The sequence below is a fragment of the Dromiciops gliroides genome, chromosome 5 (genome assembly GCF_019393635.1).
Source record: "Dromiciops gliroides isolate mDroGli1 chromosome 5, mDroGli1.pri, whole genome shotgun sequence".
NCBI lineage: Eukaryota > Metazoa > Chordata > Mammalia > Microbiotheria > Microbiotheriidae > Dromiciops > Dromiciops gliroides.
In genome coordinates, this window is record NC_057865.1 from 82,719,838 (window position 1) to 82,738,348 (window position 18,511).

Sequence of the window (18,511 nt, forward strand, 5' to 3'; positions counted from 1 at the left end):
CACACACACGCAAAAGAACAAACCCCCTCGCCCGCCCCCAACAAGCGAGGCACACCAGAAGGTTTAACCTCAAACCCGCAAAGCAGCTAAATTCAACTGTGCAACAGACGACCATCTTTATGCTCTCGCCTAACACCCCCGCTGCTTCCTGAACCCCCCAATGCACAGTAACGCTTCTGTGGACTTCAGGAGCGCAGGAGAGGGTCGGGGGAGAGAGGACGTGCGAGGGCAAAATAGCCAGAACACCTCGCACTCTTCAGGGGTGTTGTGTCGAGGGCTGGTGCCTAGACCTCGGGCTCCCTCCACTTTTCCCTTTCCCATTCCCAGCCCTGCGCCGAGGAGCCCCGCTCCAGTAGCAAAGTCGCGCAGACCTCCAGGGCGGAGGCAGTCCGCAGCCCCCACAGGTGGGCAGCGGAACCTCAGCAGCGCCGCAGGTGGCCCACGCGCTCTCCAGAGGCCGTGGCGGGGGAGGGAGGAAAGCTACCCGTCCCCGGGAGCCGGAGCCTACCGCCCCGGCTCCTGCTCAGGCCACCCCTCCCCGCCCGCCCGCTCGGCCCGCCCGCTCGCTCGCTCGCTAGCCCGCAGCGGCGTGCTGACGTCACACGCCGCCTGGAAGGCGGAAGCGCCCGAGCGCGGGCGCGGCTGCGGTGGCGGCGCGAGCTGCGGCAGGATCCGTTCCCTCCCATGTGAGAGGCGCTCCGACTCGGATGAGGATGCGTCCGGCTCCTGCCCCAGCGCCAGCGCCGGGCTTCTAGCGCAACCCGCTCCACCGCAGCCGCGCCTCGCCTCGCCGCACCGGGGGCGGGGTGCCGGGGTGCGAGAGGGGGACGGTCGTGGGGCCGATCCTCCCGCCGCTGCTGCCGCCTCCTCTGCCTCCGCCCTCGGTGGACCTTGGCGGGGCGCGATGAGCGGCGCCAGGGACAGGGCTCCGGGAGGAGATGCCACCTCTCAGGCCGCGGGGGACCCCGGTTCCACCGCCGCCAAGGGTCCCGGCGCGGAGCCCCCGCCCGCGATGCTGAGCGTGGACGTGCAGGGGCTGTGCGCGCAGTTCGCCCGCAGCTTCGTGTTGCTGTTCCCGGTGTACGTGCTGGGCTACCTGGGGCTGAGCTTCCTGTGGATCCTGCTGGGGCTGCTGCTGCTCTTCTGGTGCCGGAGGAACAAGGGCCACAAGACCTCCCGCTTTTACCGGGCGCTGGCCTTCCTGGAGAACGAGGAGCAGGCGGTGCGGCTCAGCATCTGCACCTCCGACCTGCCCGCCTGGGTGAGCCTCGTCTGCCCCCCACGCTCCTCCCCGGGTCCCCCGGACCCGCTTATGTAAGGGGTGTCCCCTCCCTCCCCCAGCCCTCCGTCCGCTGCCCCGCTGCTGTCACTGTGTCCCCTCCCCGGCCCAAACAGTATTCTGGGGCACCCGCCCCGAAGAAGGCGCCGCGTCCTTTGGGCGCAACTCTGGATTCTGGCCCCTTTTATCTTGGAAGAAAGAGCGCATCTAGGTAGAGGTGTTGGAGACCCAGATTTACTGCGTGCATGATTGTAGCCTGTCACATCCAGAAGTGTCGTGCAAAAAAAAAAAAATCCATGTTCTTCCTTTGACATGGTCCTTAGCTTATCTGCCTCTGGGGGAAATGACTGCTGCTCTTTGCTGTTTTCTCAGAGAGTATGGAGTTTGCTTGTTGGGTTCTGAGCCAGCCAGGATGCCCCTTTCTGTTTTCATGTCAACCTTTCGCACACAGGCCTGGGGAATGATCATGGAACTGTAATGACTTAAGCCTTTCTTTTCCTTCTTTCCTTCCTTTCTCCCTCCCTTCCTCTCCCCCAGGATAACGTATTTCTTTTTAATCAGATCCTGCCCTGTGTTTTTTTCCCCCCTCCTGCCCTTAGATGAATCAGATTCCTCTGGATTCTATAGTTGGTGATGCCTGCTAGATCTCCTGAGGGGCAGAGTGATTTAAAGTTTATATTTCAGCCCTTTATGAGTAACATTGTGACGCTTTGGTTTGTAAAATCTGCAATAGAATTTCCAACTCAGTTTAAACTTGAATCTAACGGAAAGTTTTCCAAAACATGTGGGTGAAGGAACATAAAATCGTATTGACTGGATTTATTTTTATTTCCTGTGATTCCTTTCTGTGCTTATCTGAGATGGTTTTCACTTCTGCCTCAAGTATATAAAGCACCAGAATTCCAATGTACTATGAAAACAGTACAACGTTATCATAACACAGATGATATGTGAATTTGAATTTAATTGGAAGAGTTTTTTTTTAATTGCTCACATTCAGTGAATTTTAGAAGGATCACCTGCCATTTGAGAAGAAAGGGAGTTGGATCATAAGGAGCTTTGTGAAGTAGGGCGAAGAAAGGAGGAACCAGTAGCAGAAAAATTTTGGAAAGATATTTGTGTATTCGTTAGGGTACTTAATGTGTAGATACAATAAGTAGCAGTATGGATGAAGTGTATAAAAGGCGGGTGACCAGAATTTGAATTTTGGGAAAGACAGTGCCATAGTCATTGAGGAAGGAATGACATTTTGGAGATTCAAGAGGAGAACTAATTTTTTTTTCTATATCTGAAACAGGAAAGATTGGGGGAAATTAGAGAACAGGAAGTTGGAATAATCAAGGTGGGAAATAGCAGGAACACATGTACACTTGAGAAATGTGAATTTTAATGTGAATTTTGAAAATTGAATCTTGTACTCATGTTACACCAACTGAAAGAAGATTAGAAAGGAGGGAAACTGTAGACACTCTTGTTATTTGTAGAAAGTAATGGTAAGGGGGCAGCTAGGTGGCCCAGTGGATAAAGCACTGGCCCTGGATTCAGGAGGACCTGAGTTCAAATTTGACCTCAGACACTTGACACTTAGTAGCTGTGTGACCCTGGGCAAGTCACTTAACCCCAATTGCCCCACAAAAAAAAACACCACACCCCCAAAACCCAAAGAAAGTAATGGTAAGGATGGTGATGACTTCACACAGATAATTTAAGTTACTGATTATGCTGCAGTTCTGATTTGGGTGCTATCTTGACTTAATGAGATGTTTTATATATAATCATTCGAGTTTGTTGCTGTATTGAATGTCTGAATCTAAGGAAAACCAAAGAATTATGAAGTAAAGGCTTAGAAGGGGTCTTAGAAATTTATTTCAACCAGATAGTCTAATTATTATGCCATAGAACAGTTTCATACCCTCTTCAAAAATCTTCATTTTTTTATTTTGAAGTATTGGGTATTGAATGATCCTTACCTTCAAACGTGTTATGCTACTTGGCTTTGCATTGCATCATACAAGAGAAATTCCTGGGTATGCATTGTAGTTGAGAGGCCAGAATGAGAGATCTGAACAAAAGGGTATTTAGAAGTTAAAACAACAACAACAACAAAGTAGTTTCTTGCATATCGGCATTCTCTTAATAAAGCCTTCTTCCTAAATATACTCTTAGGTTAAGAGATTTTCATGGCTCATCGCTGCCTGTGATTCAGAGTAGGGCTGAAGCATGGAAAACATGAACTGTATTTTCTGACTTTGAACTTTGGGTTTGTATACAGTAGTGTGAGGTTTATCCTGTTCAAGCTATAATATGGAAGCTAATGTTAAGGAGTGGAAATGGAACAATTGTATAAGATTAATTCTTTTGAAAACACATAAACTTATTTTTAAATGGTAAAAGAAAAGAAAAAGATAGACTGCCACTTAATGACAGTAGTTAAATATTTGCATATTTTTAGATTTTTAATTAAAATTTAAAGATATTCTTAAGCAAACCTCTGATTTTATTGGTGTAGAGCAGTGGTGTCATACTTAAATGTAAACGGGCCACTAAACCACATTGAGCACCCCTTAGGGCCTCTTGTTGACTTAGAAAACTACATATTAAAATTATGTAAGTTCTATTGTGCTTTTATTTATTTTGTTAAATGTTTCCCAATTACCTTTTCATCCGGTTTGGGCTTCACTCTGAACTGTTGCCAGGCAATATATTTGACACCTCTGGCATAGAGAATTCTGGGTATGGAGACTTCCTCTATCAATGCAGATAGGCAGGCACCTGTTCAGCAACTTAGATTCTTAGCGAGTTACCTGAAGTATTGAGAAATTGTGGCTTAACCTGGGTTCCATGCCAAGATGTGTCATTTGCAGCATTTGAACCCAACTATTCTTCTGACTGTGGCCAGCTCTATTCATGAGGCCAAAGTGCTTCCTCTCTTTAATGTATGAGACTTGGTGTAGGGATAGATATCATTTTGATGTTTTTGAAATTTAAGGCCAGTATACCCATGGAAAATTCAGGTCCACTCTGTTCAGTGCATTAAGAGAGAGATGAATTTTAGATGAGATAGCTTTTCAGGGTCTTTAATGATGTTTAGAATTTAGTAAGAAAATTAATAGAAAATTAATCTGAAGAACTGAGGATGAATGGATTTTTTATTACTAACACCTTTATCTGTAATTAAGATGCAGTTTTGTGGTTATTATGGTTGAGGGGAACAGTGGGTAGCCCCTGACCCTGCCAGCTCACCTCCTTTTTTTTTTTTTTTTGGTGAGGCAATTGGGGTTAAGTGACTTGCCCAGGGTCACACAGCTAGTAAGTGTTAAGTCTGAGGCCAGATTTGAACTCAGGAACTCCTGACTCCAGGGCTGGTGCTCTATCCACTGCGCCATCTAGCTGCCCCAGCTCACCTCTTTTTAAAAATCTAGGTAAATGCTGAATCGGCTTTCACAATACTGGTCAATCTTTTCAGTCATGGTGATTTTGAGATAGAAAATGAAATTCTCTAATACTTTGGATATATAGAAATATATGGCTATGGCTTTTCAAGTACATTATATTATTCTATACTGTCTTGTTTAAGTCATTGTAATTTTTCTCTAGAAAGAATTGTTTTATTTTTGTTAACCTCTGAATTAGGGTCTGTAGTACTAGCTGTGACTGCATAGTGAGTCTAAAACCAAATGAACCAAAGCAAGAAGCAATTACACTTTGACTATGTGTAAAAGGAAGGACAAACATTTGGGTTTTTTTTTCTCAGTGTGTGACTCATTGAGTTATACTTGACTAATCAGTTTTGGGAAGACCCTATTAAGCCCCAAACAAAACAAAAGCAAACATAAAACAGCTAAAGTTCCACAACTTTCTAGCTGTAATTGTAGCTAATAATCAAGTTTCAATGTTCATGACTTTTTTGAACCAAATTAACTCTATATTAAAATATCATTACTTGTTTTACACTCGGGGGCAGCTAGGTGGAGCAGTGGATAGAGCACCAGCCCTGGATTCAGGAGGACCTGAGTTCAAATCTGTCTCAGACACTTGATACTTATTAGCTGTGTGACCCTGGGCAAGTCACTTAACCCTCATTGCCTGGCAAAAATAAAACAAAACAAAAAAACAAACTAGTTTAACACTCAAATTCTAGTGTGCCTTTGGTAAAATGGTAACCGAATACCCATCCTTTCTTAGACAAGGAAACATGCTACATTTGTTATATGATTATAAATATACCACTGCTTTAAGTTGAAGAGGGAAAGGTGGTGATATAATTCACTGTGCTATGGAGTCAATGCACTGTTAAGTTAACAATAAATGGACAGAATCTTACTAAATATAAGGCAGCAAATTTGGTTTCAACTTAACTAGGAACTAATAGTATGTTATAGTTAAACTTCAGATTTATCAGGCCTCAGGTATGCCAGATACTGGTCTATTACAGTAAATATCATCTTCACTCAACAGCTTAGAGTTTGTAGGACAGTGAGAGGTGGTTGCAAAAATACAATACTTTCCACATAGTAGTTCTGTCTGCATAGGCTCCCAGATATGAATCAGGAAAGGCTGAAAGAGATAAAGTGTCCTTGACTTTCTCACCAATGCTCTTTTCAATGTACCACATGTCTTTCACTGGATCTCAGAACTGAGAATCAATGAGTGGGTGGGGAGAGGGGAATGTACAGAAACTTGAACCAACATTTCAGTACTTCAGTACTTGAGACTATGACTTGATTGGTATGGGTACTCCCGCCACTGAAGAATATCACAGTTCCTGTAGAAAGTCTTTGGAAATTGCTGTGTCCAAAAAAATCACCAGAAAGCAAACAGCTCTTTATTGTTCACATTTAGTCAGATGCACCCTCTTTCTTAATTTTTGTCTGTTAATTTCTCTGTTGAAACATAGGTGATAGTACAATCATTAAACATCTAACATCAAGTTATTCAAATATGAATTGTTACATGGGTGCCTTTAGGGTTCTAGTTAAAAGTTTTTGACGGGGGGCAGGTAGGTAGCATAGTGAATAAAGCACCGGCTCTGGATTCAGGAGAACCTTAGTTCAAATCTGACCGCAGACACTTGACACTTACCAGCTGTGTGACCCTGGGCAAGCCACTTAACCCTCATTGCCCTGAAAAACCAAAAAAAAAAAAAAAAGTTTTTGATACTATGGGTACTTGTAAATTCAATTTAAGTATGCAGACAGTCACTTTGTTAAGGATATTTTTGACAGAGTATTGAGATGGAAAACTAACTCTGGATATAGATTGATTTTTATTCTAAAGTTAAAAAAAATTTCAAATGTTCTGAGGAAGAAAAACTATAGAGATTGGATCTATGATTTTGTTAGAAAGGGAGCTCCCAAGTAAGGAAATTTCCTCTACCTGCATTGGCAGGTAAACCCTTAGGACACTGTAAAAAGTTAGTTTTTATTTGCTCAGGATCACACAGTTAGCATATGTCAGAGGTTGAACTCTTAACACCACACATATTGTTGTAAGGAATACACTTTGCACACCTGTGGGTTCTTTGACTTAGTTACGAATATACTGGCCTTCAACAGAAGCAGTGACACAAATAATGTATACCAAATCTTATTACTAACAATATTATGTATGTACTATCTGTTTCTAAGTCTTATATGGGATTATAGGAGCCTTGAATGAGATTTGCATTGTGAATTTTTGTATTTGTGTTCTAAAAGGAAATATCAGTTACCAGGTGTTGTGGAAAATCTGGTTCAGGTCTTAAAAGGTATTTGATTACATAACATAAAAAGTAAAGCAAATCTTTATTAGTGTATTAAAGCTCTAAACTGACCTGTCTAAAAACATTATGTATGGTATTAAGAATAAATCTGGGGGCAACTAGGTGGCTCAGTGGATAGAGCACCGGCCCTGGAGTCAGGAATACCCGAGTTCAAATCTGGCCTCAGACACTTAACACTTACTAGCTGTGTGACCCGGGGCAAGTCACTTAACCCCAGTTGCCTCACAAAAAAAAAAAAAAAGAATAAATCTGGGAGCAGCTAGGTGGTGCAGTGGATAGAGCAACCAGCCCTGGAGTCAGGAGGACCTGAGTTCAAATCCAGCCTCAGACACTTGACACTAGCTGTGTGACCCTGGGCAAGTCACTTGACCCTCATTGCCCTGCCAAAAAAACCCAAAACAAAACAAGAGGAAATAACTAAGATTTAGAATCCTGAGATGTAAACAAATACATTTCTTTTACTCTTTGGAATAACTCCTTGATCTCAATGGCCCATCTGGCGGTTCAAGTGAAACCTTATATAGATGGATCAATAAATCAGTGCAAAATATATGCCTGCCCTCTTGTATGGGTCAGCTGTATTATTTTTATCTAAGAACAGTATTATTTTTAAACTGGAAATTAGTTTTGTAATAGGAACTGTTGTACTGTAATGATTGGAGTGACGCCACCTGCTGGAGAGTTACTGTAGGAAAGCTCCACCATGAGGAGAAGGCGTCTGAGGGCAAGCCATGTGGTCAGTTCCTTGGGGTCACGTTTGCTCGTGGGTACTGTCTATCAAAGATACCAGCCAATTAGCTTGGAGCTGTGTGCACACTTGTGGTTGGGATGTTCCCAGTTTCACAGGAGGTTTCTGGGAGGAAGAAGGAAGCGTTGGGCCTTTTTGTTCCTGACTTCGCCATGGCAGGTTGGGTGATGGGGTCTCATAGAAATAGTTAGATTTTTACCTTTCTCTCTGATCATTAGATCCTAATGCTCTTTAATAAATGCTTAAAAGTCTAAACTCTTGTTAAAGCTTATAATTTATTGGCGACCACTCATTAGGTATTTTAGACAGTATAGCTAGAATTTTAGCAGTCTTACAATACATATATGTGTGTATATGTGTATATATTTACATGTATATGTACATATATAATTACATATAAAATATAGGGACAGGTGGCACAGTTGGATAGACTTCTGGGCCTGGAGTCAGGAAGAATCATCTTTTTGAGTTCAAATCTGGCCTCAGCCACTTACTAGCTGTGTGATCCTGGGCAAGTGATTTTTTTTGGGGGGGGCAGGGCATGAGGTTAAGTGACTTGCCCAGGGTCACACAGCTATTAAGGGTCAAGTGTTTGAGGTTGGATTTGAACTCAGGTCCTCCTGAATCCAGGGCCAGTGCTTTATCCACTGCACTACCCTAGCTGCCTGCAAATCATTTAACTCTGTTTGCCTTAGTTTCCTTATCTGCAAAAAAGGGACAAAATTGGAGAAGGAAATTGCAAACTACTCCAGCATCTTTGCCAAGAAAACCCCAAATGGGGACATGACCAAAATTACAACAACAATGTAAAACATTAATATATAAAGTAATATGCAAGTAGTATCTACAGTTATATAATTTTATACATACATATGTGTATAAAATACAACAGCTCCTGTTACAAAACTAATTTCCAATTTAAAAAGTACCACTGTATATAGTACTTCTAATACAATGATTTCCATTTTGCATTTCCAGTTGCATTTTTTTAATTTATAAAATTGTAATTATAGTATAAATGATATGTTTTCTGTATAACTTCTCCCTTCCCCTTTTCATATTTGTAAATAAATGAAGTTGCATTTTTTCTTTCTTACATTTGTTGTTGTTTTGTCAGGTTTGAAAATAAATATGCTTGTTGGAAACTGAAAGATTTGTAAGGATCCCTGGCTTTGCTGCTTTCCTACCAGGGTGACCTTGGACATATCTCTTAAGCTGTGTTGGCTTCAGTTACCTGAACTGTAAAATGAAGGGTCCAGACTGGATGACCTTTCAGCTTTGAAGTCCTATGATCCTGGATATGATAAAGTGATATGAACACATATAAAAAGTCTTATGACAGAATCTCAAATCATAATTTTAGCTCTCTCATTTCCTGGGGTTCTCCAGTTGTTACAAAAGTTCTTATCAAAACTTCTTAGCTGTTTGGAAACATTTAGCTAGGTAGTGGAACAATCCTAAAACCTAGCTAAGAGTAATGTTTATTTTTAAATCATTAAAACACACAGTATGTGTAGCCAGATCCCTTCTTATGTAAATAACCTTTGGAAGAATAGCATTCCCCTGCATTGAGTCAGTCACTCCAGCTTTTCCCCTCACTCTGTGTCATGCTGGATATTAAAGTTTTGTGCATTTCAGTTAATTTTTAAAAATGAAGATTAGAGATTCCCTATATTCAAATCAGTAAACTTTTATTATGTGCCAGGCATTTTTGCAAACATCAGAATTGGTTTGAAGACTAAGACTAGGTTATAATTTTACTTTAGCTGAAAATAACTGGTCATATGACTAATATCAGTATCTTTTGGCTGTCCTTTCTCACAGAGCAATATGATTAATATGAGACATTGCTTTCAATAGAGATTTATCCTAGCCATTGCTTTTTAAAATGAATAAACATACTAATATTCTAAATTCTTAAAATTCTGAAACCTCAGAGTATTAGTGCTAAAAGATATCTTAGAAAAGTCATTTGGGTAGAACCTGCATTGAAAGCCCAGATGTGTGATCAGCAAGTCAGTAACTTGTGAGACTCTTCATTTTCTCATCTGTTTTTTTAAAAAAAAAAAGATGATTTCTGTGCTTCCTACATTACAGGGTCATTATGAGGGAAAATTTAAGTTTAAATCTAAATGAATGAGGTCCAGGAGAGAGGATGACTTACCTAAACATAGCTAGGTGTTCTTTATACCATATTATTCTCAGTTTGTCCTGCATTGACTTAGTGATGAACACATACTTGGAGAGTGCTATTGAGGGCCCTGTGTTAAGCACTGGCAAGACGAAAATACATTTAATAAATGATTTCTGCTCTTAAATTAGATTTAGGTGCCTTAGAGGTTAGTCCCCTCACTTTACAGATAAAGAAACTGAGGCCCAGGGATGTGAAATTAAAGAATAGTAAGTGGTAGAGCTGAGAAATAACTCCAGACCCTCTGATTCCAAAGGCAGTATTGTTGTTGTTTTCCATTATAAAATACTGTTTTGTTAGCTTACAGTCCTGTTAGAGAGATAGGCATTGGGGTTAAAGAATTATTCAAGAATTAGATATTACTAGGCAGTGTTCAACAGAATATGGTTATCAGATGAGTTTATACATACACACATGAGAAGAATTAAGATGATAGTGCTATGGGCTAAAAATAGACTGTAACTATTCAAGGAGAGTGGAGGAACTTTTCCATAGAGGGTCAATATGTTTTACAAAAAGCCCCAAATTTATAACTTCAAATCATACTCTGCTTATTCCTCAATTCATTTTGTGTTATTTTCATTATTTACATATCTGACATATTGCCTGCTAGACTAGTTCCCTGAGGGCAAGGATCTTACCTAAATTTTCTATCTCAACTAATGCCTAGCTTAACAGTTCTCTGGATACAGTAGGTTTCTAATGATTTATTGAATTTGAATTATTTCATCTGCTCATTGATTACTTTAATATAACAAATTAGGATAACATTACTTTTATCATGCTTTAAGGTAAAAATGTAATTAAAAATATCATGATTCTTTTGAGGTAGTGTTGTTTAATGAATACAGCAAAAGTTTGGAAATTAGTACATCTTAGCTTCGCTTATGTATTTAGTTTAACTTTTTCTGAACCTATATTATATTGGGATATTTATGCCTTTACTTATATCTGACTATTTTGAAGTATTTGATGTTCCTCAGATGAGGAGAATAATGGAGTGACATGTTAGGTAGTGTTAAGGGGTAAAATTCTAGCTAGTCTGTCTAAAATAGCCAATGAGTGGTCGCCAATAAATTATAAGCTTTAGCAAGAGTTAGACTTTTCCAATCGTTACAGTAGTTAAGACTATGATCCAGCTGTTGTTTCATGCTGTGTTATACTCAAGTACCTCACAATTACCATCTCTTCATTGGATCAGCTCTTGTTACAGAGCATGTGTCAAATTGCTTGAACTGTTTACTTCTTTTTTTTTTTTTTTTTTTTGGTGAGGCAATTGGGGTTAAGTGACTTGCCCAGGGTCACACAGCTAGTAAGTGTTAAGTGTCTGAGGCCGGATTTGAACTCAGGTACTCCTGACTCCAGGGCCGGTGCTTTATCCACTGTGCCACCTAGCTGCCCCGAACTGTTTACTTCTAATGGTACTAATTGATTTCAAGTTTTCTTCACTATTCCTCTTTAGGACATAATGCAGACATTACATTATTACTTACACACACACACACACACACACACACACTCAAGATGCTTTTCTTAGCCTTTCCTCACTACTAGAAAGAATCCTAAAACATTCTGTCTAAAGGATTGTAAATTTCACGGGTGAAGTAATAGCAGCTCACATGTGTTATAACTGTTTTACAGAATGCTTTCCTCATACTAACCCTATGAGGCAAGTAGGAAAGGTATGATTCCCTTTTAAAAAACAGCAATAAGAATTTATTGGGTCTGCTTTGTGCCATGTATTGTGCCAAGCACTGGAAATTCAGACATAAATGAAATAACTCCTTTCAAGGAGTTTATATTTAGTTTCATATTTGGAAACTGAGGCATGAAGAGGCTGTGCCCAGGGTCACAGCAAATGTCAGACTTGGGAACAGAATCCAGGTTTCCTCACTCAGAGTTTAGCACTCTTTTTACTATAGTGGATTCCCTCCCCTCGTATAACTAGAGATTACATTGATATGTGAAAAATTGCCTTTGATTCTTATAAAGTATATTTTGAATCTTAAAAACAAAAAACTATGCCTGGATATTAACTTGGGAAATCCATTTGGATTTGGTTTAGTTTGGATAGCTTGGCTAAAATTCTGTTCTCTGAGATTAATTTTAGCATGTTTAAATGAAGGGTTGAAAAATACTTTGGGGATTCTAATTTTGTTGCAAAGGAAATCTTGAGGGAAAAGGGTGTGGTAAGCACCACGTGGTAGAGATTGTTTCTTTTCTACCCCACAATGTGTTGGACATATTCTTTTTTTCAAGGAGGAAAAACCTAATAGCAAGTGTGGCTCCAGTTCTGCATATTTTAATGTTAGCATTTCTTTTACTCCATTCTTACCAGTGTTATAAGGGCATATATGGGGTTTCAGAGCTAGAGCTAGATATGTTTTTGACTTGTGTCTAGCACCAGGTACTGTGGGAGTGACAAAAGCCCTTGAAGAACTTTTTGGAAAGATGTCTTAAATGCCTGAGTAGATAGAACATCTCTGCTTTTAATAATTCTGAGCTGCTTCTTAGGTTCTATTTGTATTCTACCTCCCATGGAAAGTGTTTCCTGATCCTCCTAGTTACTAATACTCTTGCTCTCCTCAAATTATATTGTATTTATCTGTGTAAATGTATTCATCTATTAAAATGCAAGTCCCCCCCCCCTTTTTATATCTAGCATCTAGTGCAATGTCTTGTGCATAGTAAATGCTTAATACGTGTTTTTTGAGTGAATGAACAAATTAAGGAACAATAGCATAACCAAGTGCTAGATTGTTTGATACAGTCTGAAAAATAATTTAGGAGTTAATAATGTCATATGAAATCAGATATTCCTAGATCATTGTAGCCTGGAATAGCCGAAAGGAAATGGGTCTTGAACCAGCTTGAAAGCATTTCGGATTTGGCATGAAGGGGAGGATTCTGTCGGGTCATTGTAGTTGGGGAAAACAGATTAAGCAAAATGAAAGGGTTCATATCAGCTTCTTGGGTCTCCAAATATCTCTGTCGAATAGTTAGGTTTAGGTCATTGAGAAAGACCTAGTGGGGGTGTGGCGAAGACAGTGGAGAAAGGGGGGTTGCATTGTGGTAGACCGTGAAGAAGATGGATTCATATGAGGGAGTATGTAGGATGTATATATTTTGTGGAGGCCAGAGGGTCAGGCAGTAGAAAGGTTTACATTTCAGGCTGAAGATGTTTTGGTTTGATCTAATAGATCAAGGTTTCTTAAGTAGGGGGGTGACTGGATGAAAATTGTGTTTCTCAAAAGATGACCTGCAGCAGTTTTCAGAATGGATTAGATAGCTTGGAGAGTAATGCTAAGGAAATCAGATAAGAGGCTTTTAACTCGCCGTGGTGAGGGCCTGTATTAGGGTTATAGGGGTGGGAACAGAAATGAACCACTACCACTTTGTTATGTGAAGGACGGGAGCTAAGTTAAAGAAAAGGCAGTTTGTTGAAGTGGAGAGGAGTTGGCACACAAAATAATTCATGGATTGGATGACTACTACTAGTAATAATAATAATAGAATAATTGCCACTAGAGGGGACACTTGTTTGGGCCTTTGACCCACTCATTAACCCCTGGTTAGCCAGTACTATCATATTTTGCGTATGAGACTTAGGTTTGTCCAAGTGACGTGGGATGGAATTAGGGTTCAATTGATCCTGAGTCATCCCCAGAGAATGACAAGACTCAGTGCCTCATACTGTGAGTGAACACCGGGAGAGAACCAGAAAAGTGGAAAGGTATCTCTTGAATAGGGAAAGGGAGGGACAGTTACATTTATAATATGGATAAATTGATTAGTAGTCTTATTGTAATAATCTCCACTTTAGGGAGGTACAGGGGAGGGCCTATCCTTCTCATTATGATAATCTCCCCTTTAGGGAGGTACAGGGGAGGGCCTATCCTTCTCATTATGATAATCTCCCCTTTAGGGAGGTACAGGGGAGGGCCTATCCTTCTCATTATGATAATCTCCACTTTAGGGAGGTACAGGGGAGGGCCTATCCTTCTCATTATAATAATCTCCTCTTTAGGGAGGTACAGGGGAGGGCCTATCCTTCTCATTATAATAATCTCTCCTTTAGGGAGATATAGGGGAGGGCCTATCCTTCTCATTATAATAATCTCCACCTTAGGGAGGTACAGGGGAGGGCCTATCCTTCTCATTATAATAATCTCCCCTTTAGGGAGGTACAGGGGAGGGTTTATCTTAATTTGGATCCTAAGCCTGGGGTCCTAAGACAACCCCCGAGGCAGGTACCTCTTTCTGTGGAGGTGTGTTTTTGGGGTTTACGCATCATAAGGTGAATCTGGGGACAAATTTGGCCTTTTCTGTGGGTCACCTTCTGATTCCCACGCTTAGTTTCAAAACATCTTCATTTTTCGTTTATTTCTAGTTTGATTTTCTGTAGCCTTTCAGTTTATCATTGTTAATAGTTTAAAGTCTTCATGGCCTGCCTCCCTATGTTCCTGTTATGGGTTCTGATTTATGTGGGTAAGAGAACCTAGCATCCTGACTTGTAAGTTATCCATTAACTGGGGTCTGAATCCCTCTTAAAGCTAATACCTGAATTAGAGCTTGGGTCTAAGGTTTTTTATTAACCCCTTTTTGCCTCCTACATCATAAGGCCACACAATTTGTAAATTTTTAGAGCTTTAAATGCCAGACTGAGGAGTTTGTATTATTCTAGAGGCAGTAGGGAGCTACTGAAGATTTTTAAAAAGGGGAGTGACTTAGAAGTCGTCCTTTGGAAAATTATTTTATCAGCTGTGTGCATGATGGATTGGAGAGATGGGAGACTGGAAAGCTAGCAGAACACAGAATAATAGTCTTGGTGAGAGGTGATGAGGGCTTGAATTAGGGTGTTGGTCATGTGACTAGAGCAAAGGTGATGAATAGGAGACATGTCATTGACTTAAAATTGACAAGATTTAGCAATTGTATTTTGGGGGTAAGGGAGAAGAAGACATGCAAATAACTCTCAGATCTACTTGTCCAGCCCTAACCTTTCTCCTGACTTCCAGTCTCACATGTCTATCTGTCTCTTAGTTATCTTGAACTTAATGTCCCCTTGAACTTAAAATGAACAAGACCAAAACGGAATTCATTATTTCCCCCCTTTTTTTCCTTCCTTCTTCCTGTTATGGTCACTGAGGCTCACAATCAGTGTGCCATCCTCAGCTGCTCACTTTATCCAAGCCAATCCACTTCCCATATCCAGTCTGTTGCCAAGTCCTGTTATTTTCATTTTATTTTTTTAAGCGGGTCAGTGAGGATTAAGTGACTTGCCCAGGGTCACATACCTAGTAAGTGTCAAGTGTCTGAGGCTGTATTTGAACTCAGGTCCTCCTGAATCCAGGGCTGGTACTTTATTCACTTAACTCCTCCTGAGTCCTGTTATTTCTACCTTCATAACAGTTTTCATACATCTCTCCTTCTTTCCTCTGACACTGCCATGATCTTGATGTAGTTACTTTTCGTTTTTTTTTTTTTTTTCTTTTGCGGGGCAATTGGGGTTAAGTGACTTGCCTAGGGTCACACAGCTAGTAAGTGTTAAGTGTCTGAGGTCGGATTTGAACTCAGGTACTCCTGAATTCAGGGCCGGTGCTCTATCCACTGCGCCACCTAGCTGCCCCGATGTAGTTCCTTTTCTTGTGCCTGGACGATTGTTGTGGTCTCCCCACTCTAGTATATCCACTCACCTGTCAAATTGGTCCTCCTAAAGCACAGGCCTGACCATACTATCCCTTCTACCCCATTCATTAAATTGTAGTGACTCCCTGATATAGAATCAGATACAGAATCCTTTGACTTTTTTTTTTTTTGGGTGGGGGCAGCGAGGGTTAAGTGACTTGCCCAGGGTCACACAGCTAAAACTTGTCAAGTGTTTGAGGGCAGATTTGAACTCGGGTCCTCCTGAATCCAGGGCCTGTGCTTTATCCACTGTGGCATCTAACTGCCTCCCCTTTGTTTGACTTTTAAAGCCTTTCATAATCTGGGGCCTTCCTACCTTTCCATTCTTATATACAGCTTAAATACCTCTTTTCTCCCATACTTTGTTTTGGAGCCTCCCAAACACGGAGCTAGTTCTGACAGTGTGTGCATCAACCTTATCATCTATGTGGACGTCCCTGAAAAGTATACTCCTGAGGAAGTGAACCTGTCCACAGCATTCAGAATTTCTCCATTTGTTGTAACTGCTGTTCCATGTATGAGTGGTGCAGTGCTGGCTGGTGGGGAACCTCTGTTTTCTTAGTGTTGATTGTCAGGCCCAAATTAACACATGTCAGAGAATTGATCCATACTTTGTTGCATCTCAGCCTCAGAGGCTGCACTGAGCGCACAATCATCTGTGAGCAAAAAGTCAGCCCAAACTCTCTCCCTCTTGGCTTGTTTCAAGTTAAATAGCTTGCCATCGTTGTGGTGATTGACCATGATACCGGGTTCATCCTCATTGAAGGCAAACATTGCAGAAAACATTATGCTAAAGGCATGGGAATAACACTGGTGAGTAGGAAAGCTTGAGAACATTGTCCTTTATCCAGAACACATGCAGGCTTGCCATCTTGAAAGTGGTGGACAGTACTGATGAACTTCACTGGGCAAACACATTTTCCATGATCTTCCACAAGCCCTCGTGATTGATAGCATCAAGGGCCTTGGTCAGGTTAACAAATGTTGTACAGACCTCTGTTCTATTCCTGGCATTTCTCCTGGAGTTGTTGGGCAGCAGACACTAAGTTGACTGTTCCTTGCCCTTTCTGAAACCATACTGGCTCTTGGCTAGATGACCTTCTTTCAGAGGTGAAGGATCAGCCTATTAAGGAGGACTCTGGCAAGAATCTTGCCAGTGATGACTAAGAGATCCCTTCTCTCATTGTCTCAGGACAATCTATTTCCTTAACCTTTATAGAGATGGACGCTGGAGGCATCCTTGCTCTCTTGGGGGATAACCTTCTTTTGCCATATGACCTGGAAGATTTCAGTTAGCTTCCGTGCCTGGGATGGAATAAGTGCCAGGTGCTTCGCCACACGGGAGGAGCCAGATGGCATTCAGTACCTCTTCAGTTAAAACCTTATTCCCCTTCATGTACTCTGATCCAGTGACACTGACCCCCCTGCTTTTCCTCATACACAACATATCCCTCAGTGCCAAACATTTTCTTTTCTTTTTTTTGGTGAGGCAATTGGGGTTAAGTGACTTACCCAGGGTCACACAGCTAGTAATTGTCAAGGATCTGAGGTCAGATTTGAACTCAGGTCCTCCTGAATCAGTGCCAAACATTTTCACTGGCAATCCTCCGTGTCTGAATGACTCTCCTTCCTTATTTCTGCCTGCTGACTTCTTTCTGCTTGCTTCATCTCAGCTGAATTTTCACCTTCTGCAAGAAGCCTTTCCCAGTCTTCCTTAATCTTAATGCCTTCTCCCAGATACTACCCCTAGTTTATCCCATATATATCTTATTCGTACAAAGTTGTTTGCATACTGCACATCTCCACCATTGGTCTATAAGCTCCTTGAGAGCAGACACTGTTTTTTGCCTTTCTTTGTATCCCTAGTGCTTAGTGCCTGGCATATAGTAGGTGCTTAATAATTGCTAATTGACTGACTGAAGTAGGAACTTAGGTGATTGGAAGAATAATAGTATTCTGGGCAGAAATAGGGAAGTTTGAAGGAAGTGTTGTTTAGTGGGGAAGAATATGAATTATATTAGTGTAGATTATAAAGACTCTTTGTGTAGTGGCAGGATTATGTAAAAATGCCACTTCTAAGAAAGATTTTGAATTTTGGGGGCTAATTTCAAACTGGCTGAGGGAGGTGAGGTCTGGGCAGAGCTGAATAACCGGTGATTGTGTTAATTTGCAAAAAAAAAAACAAAACCCAAAAACCCAACTCAAAACCTAAACCCAACTTTTTCAAAAGTAGGAAAAGTTTGTGGAACTTGATTTCAAAATACAAAATACAAAGAAGGGAAGGTAGGGCTGAAGAATGGAGAAGGAATAATGCTCAGTAGATCCTAAATGAGAGCTCTAAGCAATGGTGTTAGGGACAGATTTTTTTGGAACGGCTTCAGACTGGAAGGAGAGAAGAGATAGGAAAAAGAGAGCCTTTGAAAGATCTGTGTCACAAGCTAGAGATAAGAGAGAAGCAAGATGAAGAGTGAAAAGAGTCACCTACACAGAACGATTGTAAAGCAAATGCCAGGACCTAAGTTAAAGTCTGGCAGACTAAAGATTCATGATAGGCACTTCATATATTTAGTACTTTAAAATCTGAGCCCTCATTCCTGGTGGCAGGAAGTGGATTGCATGCTATAAGTCTTAGATAAATTCACTTAACATCATGAGAGCTTAATTCTATACAGTTTATATCCTACAATTTTCATTGTAATCAATTTCAGTAATTTACTTAGAATTTATGATGGTCTATAGTAGACAAGGAAAGAGGAAGGTGGGGCCCTATTAGATAAACACTAGAAAGTGGAACTTTTGAAATGGGGAGGAGGCGGGGGCTGTAACTTTATTGATTGTACTTCT

The 18,511-nt window shown here is 41.0% G+C and overlaps 1 protein-coding gene across 1 annotated transcript in view; it reads left to right on the plus strand.

The window, feature by feature from the left end:
* The first annotated feature begins 725 nt into the window (after positions 1-725).
* ESYT2 (extended synaptotagmin 2) overlaps positions 726-18,511 on the plus strand; it is a 120,378-nt gene continuing 102,592 nt past the window's right edge. Inside the window, 1 exon segment of the mRNA XM_043966205.1 lies at positions 726-1,261. Within this exon segment, the coding sequence (XP_043822140.1) occupies positions 905-1,261 (357 nt within the window). The 5' untranslated portion in view covers positions 726-904.